At 41.7% G+C, this 11542-nt stretch overlaps 1 protein-coding gene across 1 annotated transcript; it reads left to right on the top strand.

The window, feature by feature from the left end:
• Positions 1–115: 115 nt before the first annotated feature.
• LOC104524981 (THAP domain-containing protein 1) lies at positions 116–4453 on the top strand (the record flags this gene model as incomplete). Its single annotated transcript, XM_010168016.1, has 2 exons — positions 116–311; positions 3735–4453. Coding segments are annotated over 2 exons (667 nt in total), but the record flags the coding sequence as incomplete, so codon positions are not given.
• Between the last annotated feature and the right edge of the window lie 7089 nt (positions 4454–11542).

Genomic DNA, 11542 nt, shown 5'->3' with positions numbered 1-11542 from the left:
GTCAGAGGTAAAACGAAGCGATCGTGCGGTCAGACACAGCCGCGCTGAGCTGTCACACCACCCTGTGTGGGGGTTAAAAACTGTCCCCAAAGCTGTACGTTTTTCTTACCTGCAGGTTTCCTCTTACAAGACCCGATCTTTGCAAAAAATGGGAAGCTGCTGTGAAAAGGAAAAACTTCAAGCCAACCAAGTACAGCAGCATTTGCTCAGAGCACTTCACTCCCGATTGCTTTAAAAGGGAATGCAACAACAAGCTTCTGAAGGAAAACGCTGTGCCCACGATATTCTGTTACACGGAACCCAGCGAGAAGGTAAACCCACAGCACCGCTTGAGATGCCGGAGCGTACAGGCATATGTTGCCTGTATTAGCCCAGGCTGGCTTGATGCAGCAGAGCAGCCGGGAGGAGATGCAGATCGTAAAGGATACGGGCTGGGCACGTACGTGCACCTGAAGGCACTTGCAGGGCTGTGGTGGTGCTAAACACGTCCAACAGCTGTTCTCATTCGCTTTTCGGTGAGCAGAGAGAGTGAAGGTGTAGGCTGTCTGAGGCTCTGGAGCACATGGAGCATTGTACAGATGTACAGTAGCTCTGATCAGCTCTTGTGTGCATATGTGGAAGCCTGAGCAGCACAACTTTGGTTAAAACCTTGTGCTGAATTAAGTGGCGTGGCAGCAAAGTAAGGAAGTATTGCCCTGTAGTTAAGTTGTTCAGCTGTGTTAGTGGTGTGTTTGGAGTTTGAGAGCCTTCAATACTTGCAAATTGCGCTCTGCTCTTCCATATGAGCTGGTGGCTACTGCTAACGTTGAAGAGAGGATGGACATTAGTTCTGAAACTTAACTGTCCTCTCTGAAGGGCTCTGTCCACTGGCTTTGCAGAGTTAAAAGAGAGATGCAAACAGAGGGACACAACAGTAGCTGTACCTGCTATCTGCCTGTGCTGAAACCATGTCTGTCTTGCCCTCAGACTGGTCCCTAGCATCTGTCTCTGAACTTCTGATGGTAGCCTCCTGTCAGATGTATTGCTCCCTTCACTGTGCTGCTCAGGCAGCTTGCCTTGAGATGTGAGTCAGTTATGAGTTCTTCCTTCTTGATGTAATGACTGCAAGACAAGAATGGAAAAAAAATGCTTCTTAACTCCTATAAAGGATATATTAAATCTCTTGCTGCTCTGCTGTAGAGGAAGTGGCAAAGGAGAGAATGGATATGGTAGGTCTAAGGGGGAAAGACTGTAATGGGACAGAGTGCACAGAGGAAAACTGGGACTTGTGCTCGTGTGACTTTTCTCTTTTTATACAATATTCGATTTGATGCAGAAATAAAAAGGGAATGTACTTGAAAAATGGAAAGTGGATAATAACAGAGAAGAGAATATAAGCAGAAGGTATGTAAGGAAGGATAGACAATTTCCAGGTAAATATGGCTTTGCTAAGTCTTTTTGTTTGATTATACTTCCCTGCTGTCTGTACGACACGTATGTTCTTTGTCACATATAAAATAGTTGCAGTTTTTTTACAAGTCTGGAAGCTGAATGGGTGTATGGGGTAATCTGCGAAAGTGCCTTTGGTGCCACGGGATTAGTGGTGAGGCACATTCCCCATTTCGTTATCATGCCTGGATCAACAAAAACACAAAAGAGTGAAAGAGTGCCTTTTAATTATGGAGAAGGATTTAGTGGTATTTCTGTTTGTCTCACGGCACTTTAAAATGAACTGCCACGTATCTTCAAGAAATAACATAGTAACAAAGAAGAATAGTAGTGGTTGTTTTGGAAGCAAATCCTCACTGCTTTTGAAATGCAAGTTTTTATCTTTTGCATTGTGTAATTTGAAATTTTTTTTTTCTTTACTTATATGTTAGGAGAATAATTTATTGACTGTTAGAAGTAATTAGAATTCACTTATGATGTGTCAGCGATAGCCATGGTCTGTTCTCCGTGGTACATTGTGACAATAGTAACATATTTATAGAGGTAGCTTGTGCTGGATGAGCTGCAAATGGAAGTCCCTGGATGGATTCAGCTGTTTGGCAATGATCTGATTTTTGCATGTATTTCCAACAAGGGTGAATTCCCCTTTATCAATTACATCTTTGTCTTGTATTTTTTTTTTTTTTTTTTTTATTTTTTTTTTTTTTTTTTTTTTTTTAGTACAAAAGTTTTAAAGTGATAGCTGATAGCATCAGACTCTTTAGAATATTCACCTGTGAATTAGACAAGCACACTGTTAGCAGTGATCTCTTACAATTGAGAAATAAGAGTGGTAGCTGGCTGGGTTTATATTTTAAAGTGATCGATAATACCTGAGTGCTTATGAAACTTCCCTTCAACACCAATCACAAAACTGCTTTCTCAGTTACTGTCTGCCAAGTAGCTTGTACAAGAGGAATGTCTATACCCCCCCCCAGTATCAAGTACTGGCTTGTTTGCATGTTAAGTCGAGGAAGTTAATGACCTTCAGATCTGGTGAGCCAGATACTTAGATGGTGAGGATTGACAGCTGCTCTTATAGTCAATGCTGTCCCTGTCCTTACACTTTTATATGTAGTAACAATATTGGCAACAGGTGGGTAGTTAGAAAATTGGTTCAGTGCCTCTTTCACTGAGAATGTCTTGGGCTTTCTTTTTGACAGGCGCTGAGCGAGCTCTTTTGTTTGAACAAGTGCTTTTTTTGTTGTCATGTGCACAGAAACATTTCTGAATTGTACTGCGTTCCTTTGGGGTGGAAAGAATCTGATTCTCCTCTCTGCCCTCTACTCACGTGGGGTGGGCTCTGTGTTTTCCTGAACTGTACAAGTGAACCTATCAAGAGCAGTGTGATAAAGACTGCAGCTTCGTGTGGAATTGAGCCAATCGATATTCTGCTGCTGCTACCAAAAGGGAGAATCATGCATCTCCCTTCTCCATCCCATCTGGCAGCCATGCAGTGCTGTTTCTCACTCCTTCCACACTCCAGTGCTGATGTACCTCCTGTTGCATTGCTTTGACTTTTAATAAAGGACAGAAAATTTCTGCAGTGATGGCAGGAGATGACTTTCCGTCATCTTAGCAAATTACTATGTTTGAGCAAAGAGTAAATACCAGGTCTGGGAGGGCTGCTTTGGCTCCTCATGTCTTTTGAAACCAAACCCTTATACTGCAGTTCGAAATCAGTGACACAGTGCCTTCCAGTTGATGAGAAGCAGACCTTGCTGTGTCTGCCTCTCCACTCTGTCAGCTTATCAGCCCCCCTCAGCGGATGATCCTTATTCTGCCTCAGCAGAAGATGATCTGCTTCTGCTGTGTTTTTGATTAAGTTAGCTGATAGGTTCAAAGTATGTAATGGTAAGATACAGCAGAAAGGAGGACGGACAAAAGGGAATGGGATGGCACTTACAAGTTATTAGGTCCATTTATTGAACTGCAGCCTGTGTTCTTGCTTCTTAGCTAGTCATGGATATGTGTTTCACCTAAGTCTTCAACTGAGAGTAATTTGCTGCATTCTTCAGTTTTTTATTTATTTGAGACATCAAGGACTTGGGTTTCAAAGAGCCCTGAAAACAAAACTGCTTAAAAATATCTCCAGTTTATAAGCTAAACAAAACGGGCCCAGAACTGTTTATATTTTGAAAATGTAGGCTTTGAAATTTATTAATTTCAGTCCTGGTTGTTTATGTTATTTTGGGGCTGTAGTAAGGGAGTTGTGTTGTAAATAATGTTAAGCATGAAAACGTACTTTTTTTTCTTGTTGATTCTAGCCTGAAGAGTTTGCGGAACAGCCAGAAGATCCTCCTCCACCTCCTCCACCACCTCCGCCACCACCACCACCTCCACCACCGCCGCCACCGCCAGCAGCTCCAGTACTGCCACCGTCTCCATCAACTCCTTCTTTTCACTTATCTCAAATAGATGCCAGGTTTGTAGATCCAAGTATTGGATTATTGATGCCTCCTCTCCAGACCCCTAGCAATCTTGCGGTTTTTTGTGATCACAACTATACCGTAGAGGATACAGTTCACCAGCGAAAAAGAATTCAGCAGCTGGAGGAACAAGTTGAAAAACTGCGGAAGAAGCTCAAGACAGCGCAACAGCGATGCCGGCGTCAGGAAAGACAAATTGAAAAACTGAGAGAGATCGTTCAGTTTCAGAAAGAAAAAGACATATTGGCAGGAAAAGGCTATGTGATTCTGCCCAATGACTACTTTGAAGTTGTAGAAGTACCTGCCTAGAAGTCATGAACATCAGCTTTCATTTTGCTAGGCCAAGAAATTTAGTTTAAAAACTAAATGCTCTCTAATTCTGTGTGTAAGACTCTCCAGAATTCTAAAACAGTAAATAAGCGGTCATACAAATGAGATCACATTTTTGTCCATTGTTGTTTCAGTTTGATACGCTTTTCATATACTGAAAATGCAGACATCTCAGAACTAGAATATGCATTTAGTTTACAAAATCTCAGTTGCTTTACAGAAGGAAAGGGTGCAAGGTTGAATACATTTAAAATATGTTAATTTGTTGGTTTTTGTTTTGTTGTTGGTTTGTTGTTTGTTTTTTTTTTTTACAACAGCTGTCTTGTGCTTACAGGGGATGGGGAATGGCATCTAGCTGCGAGTGGAGTTGAGGTTGTTGTACATGTAGTGCAAAGCTTTGTCAAGGCATTTAGTGTCAGCTTTGGTGACCCCCAGGAAGTAGTGTTCAGTGATACCAGAAGGAGCAGAATTAGGCCAGCTAAGAACACCTGCAAGTGCTGCAGAAAGGTAGAGAAATACAAGATACACATTTCAGCCGGGGAAAACTTCCAACCTCAGTTTGCTGTGCCTTCAAAGCACTGCAAAAAGTCTAATTCCTGGATCCCTTTGGTAAGGTACGTAAATCAACCTCTTCTTTTGGAGTAACCTTTCACCGCATGTGTGTTGTGAGGGAGATGAGGAGAATCCATTAGCATAGCTGATGAGAATTGTAAAAGAGGCTTTTGTTTTGAGGGCACTTAATAATACTCCTGAAGTGCGGTGCTACACTGAACATACGTTATTGGACTGTTGGCAGGATGAAGAAGGCAGTGTACTGTCTGTTTAAGGTGGCTGCTTTTCAAAAGTACTTTGATAATATACAGTCCCCAATATGTTGGAGTGTGACGTTCTCATAAACACTGTAACAGGTAGAATGTTGTCCTTCTCTTTGAAATTGTTGGTTGTAACTCACATCTCAACCATGTGTAGCTTCAGAAAATGAAGAACTCAGGATTTTTTTTTTTTTTTTTTTTTTACTTATCCAGGGTGTTGGGCATTTGTCACTTTTGTTGCAATACACTGTGATTTTGTTTCTTTCTGTTTCCTTTTTTTGTTGTTGTTGTTTGGGGGTTTTTTTTGTTTGTTCTGTTTTGGGTTTTGGGTTTTTTTGGTTCCCCAAAAGGCATCCACCAAAGAGCAGTTATGGAATTGGAGTTTGGGAGTTGCTTGGTGCTAGACTGGTTTTTAATATCTCAAATGCTGCCTCTCCTTCAGCCTTACTGAAACTCTTTCTAAAAATGAATTTAGTGTGAAAAGTAGCGCAGCAATTTGCACTTAATGTCTAACAATTTGTTTAGTCAATGAACTAATTAAAAATCAGAGAAAATGCCATTGTGCTAACCCTATTGTAGCCTTCACATATTAAGTTCCTGGATATGTTAGGATATATTCCTGGAGATATAAGGAAGATTACTTCTCAGTCCATGTCAAACTTGTGTGTAGTGTGGATTATGGCTCTGATATTAACCAAGCCCTCTCCATGATGGCTTTAAAAGCTTCCCTTAATGTCCTGTTAGCATGACATTTTGAAATGTTTCAAACCAGTCTTGATACTTCTGACCTCCCTCATGCCAGGTATCTACTTCCCCTACCATAAGATACTTAAGATGAACAAAAATGCTGATGCATCCTTTTGTGTACACTTATTATACCTAATTAAAATAAAAAAGCAAATGGTGTGTTAGATTTTTAACTGCTCTCTCTCCTCTTTTCACAGGACTTTGCCAAAACTAGCTTGACATTTTGTATCATATCTTTTTTTTGTGAAGTAGTTTCCTGGTTTAGATGCTGGGTTTTTCTCACAGTGTTATGCTTTATACTTAAACTTGAAAATGCTCAAATTCAAAAAGTGACAAGGAAAAGACATTTAAACAACTGTTGCTATGCTGTTGGCATGTGTGGCCAGATAGCAGATTGTTTCTGTTTTCTCTGCTAAATACCCTCCCTTCTTACTCTCCGGGAATTTAAAGCGTGACTTCCCGAGGCATGGTGGGTTGCTGCAATACCACTCCCCTGCGGCTGGGGTGCTTCTGCCCATCCCCCTCTTCCCCCTGCCATTTGGCAGTGTGCTCCCATTACCACCCTTCTTATTTGTGCCCGTTCTGGTGCTTGTCTGTGGGACAGTTCAGTTTAATAAAGCAGCAGGTTTGGCTTATAGTGCAGAGGCAGAGGAAGACCAGCTCTGTCAGATCTGATATGAGAAAAAGGTAGGGCCAGGAGCTGAGATGGGGAGAAAAAGTCCTCTCCTCCAGCTGCAATGAACTGTTGCACCATGTCAGCTGCTTCTGCAAATGTAAAGCTAACTTCATGCCCTTATTGTTCTGTACTGTTTCCTTCCACCCTGGCCAAAGATCCTTGCTCCACCGGATGCTCTGGCTGCTGTGCTTGTTGGGCCCTTCCTTCAGGTATTTTAGCTTCATAACCCTCCAGAAAAGCAGCGCAACTAAAGTAAGTCAACGCAACAAGTTTAAGGCCTGCTGATAGATGGCTGCCATATAGAGTTCTTGTGTGTTTAAGCTTTTCATGTTGGTGAAGTTGGTTTAATGGCTGACTCAAGTAAATGTTCCTTCTGTTCAGAGGGATGGTGCCTGCTTGTCTTGAGGGTTTCAGTAGTACCAGGCTGAAGAGGGGACTACTGTCCAGTTGCTGACACTTCCTTTCCTATTATCAAAGGATTTTTCTAAGAAGAGATAAAGTCTGTTCTGACAATGGGCTTGACTTTCCCCTGAAGCAGCTTTTATTTTATTTTATTTTTAATTTTATAAAAACCTCGCTGGTTCCTGAAGCAGTGATGTTAGGGTGAGATGTGGACTCTGCTAGGCATATGAGGGCCATCAGTATCACAGAGCTCTGAAGTGGGGAGAAAAAAGGCTGGGATGGTATCACAGAATGTTGGGGACTGGAAGGGACCTTGAAAGATCATCTAGTCCAATCCCCCTGCCAGAGCAGGAACCTAAATGACATCACACAGGAAGGCATCCAGGCGGGTCTTGAATGTCTCCAGAGAAGGCGACTCCACAACCTCCCTGGGCAGCCTGTTCCAGTGCTCTGTCACCCTCACTGTAAAGAACTTGCTTCTCAAGTTTAAGTGGAACCTCCTGTGTTCCAGCTTATAACCACTGCCCCACGTCCTACCATTGGTTGTCACCGAGAAGAGCCTGGCTCCATCCTCATGACACTCACCTTTTATATATTTATAAACATTAATGAGGTCACCTCTCAGTCTCCTCCAAGCTAAGGAGACCCAGCTCCCTCAGCCTTTCCTCAGAAGGGAGATGCTCCACTCCCTTAATTATCTTGGTGGCTCTGTGCTGGACTCTCTCAAGCAGTTCCCTGTCCTTCTTGAACTGTGGGGCCCAGAACTGGACGCAATATTCCAGATGTGTCCGCACCAGGGCAGAGTAAAGAGGCAGGAGAACCTCTCTTCACCTTCTAACCACACCCCTTCTAATGCACCCCAGGATGCCATTGGCCTTCCTGGCCACAAGGGCACAGTGCTGGCTCATGGTCATCCTGCTGTCCACCAGGACTCCCAGATCCCTTTCCCCTACACTGCTCTCTAATAGATCATTCCCCAGCCTATACTGGAACCTGGGGTTGTTCCTGCACAGATGCAACATCCTACACTTGCCCTTATTATATTTAATTAAATTTTTCCCTGCCCAATGGAAACAACAGATTGACTCTCTGTGCACTGTGCCCTACCCCCCACTATGGTGCAATCTTTCTGATTGATAGTGATACAGAAAGAGAAGATAGAGACTATCTGCTATGGGCCAAGCTAGGAATGGAATTCTATTTTTTGTGTAAAAATAATAAGCACAATATGTTCCCCAAGAATTTGTTAAAATTTCCTCTTTTTTTGAAGTGGGATCTGTTACATTCACATGATCAGCTGCAAAAAAGGCCTGCATCACTTACTGTTTGTATTGGCCAGAACTTGTACCTGTACATAGCAGTGATTTTGTAAACATCTCTGAAAAAAGTGATTGGGAGTTAAAAGCAGAGGTGGGAGTGTAGAATGGCATGTGGTTGTCCAATTGTGCATGAAGTAGCTGACGTTTGTTTAAAAGCATGTAACTGGACTTCACTAAAGCCTATTTAATAAAGCAAACAATTAAAGGAAGTTAGAAAGTAGCAAAATTGGCAAAAATGCTCCATCCTTAAAATCTGGACAGAGATTTGTTTTGAAATGGGCTGGTGGTTCAACAGGCAGAACCGAGAGCTGCTTCTAAAAAGAGAAGTGTTGGCTTACTTCCCCCTGCTCCTCCAGTTTCTCTTTTGCCATGGTAGGGTATCTGACCTGTGTATACTATTCCCTTCTTTTCTTGTTATACCTTTGCAAGGTATTAGATTTCCCTAACTGGGACAGTTCAAGCCCAGAGGTATGTTTTATGGGGAAAAAGCGAATAGCTAAATACTTAGATTACCGCTTATCACACTGAGGGAGTACTTTGTCACTGCCCTCTTTTCTCCTCTGCTTCCAATTGCCATCTTGTCTATGTTGTTGCTAGCGTGGTCTTAACAACTGTGTCAGCAGATTAATGGAACTGAGATTGCCAAGAAATCTCGTGTCTTGCTAAGATTTCTTCTTCCTTCCACTCTACATAGGGTTTAGAGTACAGGTTCCCTGTGAATTTTGAAGGAGCTATCTTGCAGCTGAAGAAAATGCAAAGCAAATCCCAGTTTGAATGTAGGAAGAAGGAAAGCATAATAGTTGCTTCGGTAAAACTAAAACCACAACAGTTTCTGAGTCAATTTCAAAACACTACTTCTATTCAATGCTTCTCTGGAAACAGGCGGTTACTTTTAGATGCCCTTTTGCTTGCTTTCTTTCCTGAGATCAGTTTTAGTTTTAGTCTATAGGCTTATCTATTTCCTGTCAGCTTACACCTTCATCAGGTGGTTTTGGTCGGGTGGAATGGGGTGTTTTGAGCTATTGTCTAATTTTAGCAACCAAAATACAATCTGCCAAAGCATGTTGATACTCATAGTCTGTCATGACTGCAACTTCAGATCCGTAACTCCTGCTGTTTTAAGCACAGCAGATTATTTGCCATACTTTAGCCATGATAATGGCTTATTAATAAATGAGAGCAAAACAGGATATATTATTAAAAAATATGATGACAGCAATTGTTATTACAGATTTCTCCTTGTGCCTGTTCAATACTTTCAATGGAAATTTTATCTTCTTATTGAGATTTTTGATGGGACTGCAGCATTTTATTGCACAAATTGGGCAGCAATGAGCTTCTGCCCAATTTGAAGGAGTTTAAAAGTGCACAGAAAAAATGTGTTGCAAAGATGTTCAATCCACTATGAATGCTTTGAAGCAGTTCCCAAAGGAAAGTAATCTTAAATATTCTGAAGTCAAAGAAAACTAAATCAGTTACTCAGAAGGAAATTTTCAAGAATCTCTCTTGAGAATAGATACATTACATTGTCATAATTAAATCATTGCAATAATTAAATTTCTCCACAGTGCTGCCACTGCTAGTTCATTTAGCATTGAGAGTCAAGCCTTTTATTGCCTGTAGTGCAAAATGATCTAGTGGTCCTCCTATAGCCGCCTCCTCCCGTTGTACAGAGAAAATAGAGTGTAAAGCCTGGGCTCACACATTTCTGGAACCTCTGAAAAAGTTATTGTCCTCTGCATTTTCATTGGTTTTAGTGGTCTATTAAAGATCTTTTAATTTGGGAGGAGCATGGAGAATACCATGAGGCTAGATCTTGTCCTCGTCCTTTTTCATTCAGGGAGGACTTGAGAGAACTAGACAGGCTTCTCATTTCCTTTCAGGTTTCACTGGATGTGACTTTTAAAGGTTCAGTGTCTGTGGCTATACTAGTAATCTGTAGATGAACCAACTCTTCAGTACCTGGGTCTATGAAAGACGTGATTTCCTATTAAGAGATCTTCAATTCAGTGACCTTAAACAACTACTCCAGAAAAAGGAAGAGGTCTTGCCTTCAGTAATGGTTTCTTAATGGTTTCATCTTGGCATCATTTACAACCCCCCAGCCAGAATCCAATGCTCTGTGATCAGGTTCACATAGATGTATTTCGCAGGACTTTGCAGAGTGATCCAGCAATATACTGAAATCACAGCACAAGCACAGTATAGCAATTGCAATATGCAGCAGAATCACAATATGAATGTACTATAAGAATTCCATTAGTGGTCTCTAAATGCCCAGCAGCATGACTGTGTATCCCAAGTTGCTGGGAAGGAATGTGGGTAGCCAGTTGCTCTCTTCCAAGTGGATTTTGTGAGTTTTTCAGTTTTTATACTTTATGTTGGGCTGATTCACATACAGGCTGCCCTCCCACACTGGTCTGGCTAGCTCAGGAAAACATTACTCTTGACTAATTATTTCAGGGAAAGCTGTTTATGCAATCTGAGACTGAGTGATACAGCTGTATACCTAAAGCAAAGGTTATAATCCAGTTACCCTTTTGTTGAGATTATTTCAGCTTTCCTTATGACAGTTCTTTGTTATTCTTCCCTGAACTCATCATTCTTGCCCATCTCCTCTGGGCCTTCTTCCATTGCAGGGGTCAGTCACACATCCCCATACCAGCTCTTTTCAGGAGTATCTCCACACTTGTGTCTTGCAGGAAGAAGTGAACCTTTTTTGCTTCAGGTGCTTTACAGTCTGGATATGTGTCTCAGAAAGGAAGGAGTTTTCAGGGGTGGTACTTTTTATGTTAGGAGGAAGGAATCTTGTTCTGAGTTTAAGAAATCCTGCACTTTCAGGTTTAGGATAATAACCACAGCAGCTGGCTCTGCACAGAAGGAAGCTGCAGGATACCCACTTTGGCAGCTCAGTCCAGAGTTCTTGCTCTTTTTTTAAAAAAATAATAATTTATTTTTATTCTTTTCTTGATTGGATAGGATGAGACTCTTCATTCATCAGGTCACTGATGTTGATGCTGTCATGTCCAGAGGAATGGCACTTGCATAGAAAGAAAATGTGAATGGAGAGAGAGTTGTTCCCAAGCTGGCTGTGAGACACCAAGATGGAGTATTATGCTCTCACGAGAGCATGTTCCACAGGAGCTTAGGTGATGGAGGCTGACCTGACTGATAAATGTTTCAATTTCTAATGTTTTCAGCTTGATCTACACTGGCAAGCTTGTCTCATAGGTGTCCTGAACTGATATGGTGTTAGCAAGTGGTTTTGTGTTGGTGGTTTATCTGAGGGATTCTAGGAGTCACTGCCAGATGAATTAAAATTTATGGTGTTATGTCCAAGGACTGAAAAAGAATTTATTT

Source organism: Antrostomus carolinensis, unplaced genomic scaffold (assembly GCF_000700745.2).
Source record: "Antrostomus carolinensis isolate BGI_N321 unplaced genomic scaffold, ASM70074v2 scaffold8765, whole genome shotgun sequence".
NCBI lineage: Eukaryota > Metazoa > Chordata > Aves > Caprimulgiformes > Caprimulgidae > Antrostomus > Antrostomus carolinensis.
Note: the sequence above shows the minus strand (reverse complement) of the source record. Positions and strands in the feature narration are given on the sequence as shown.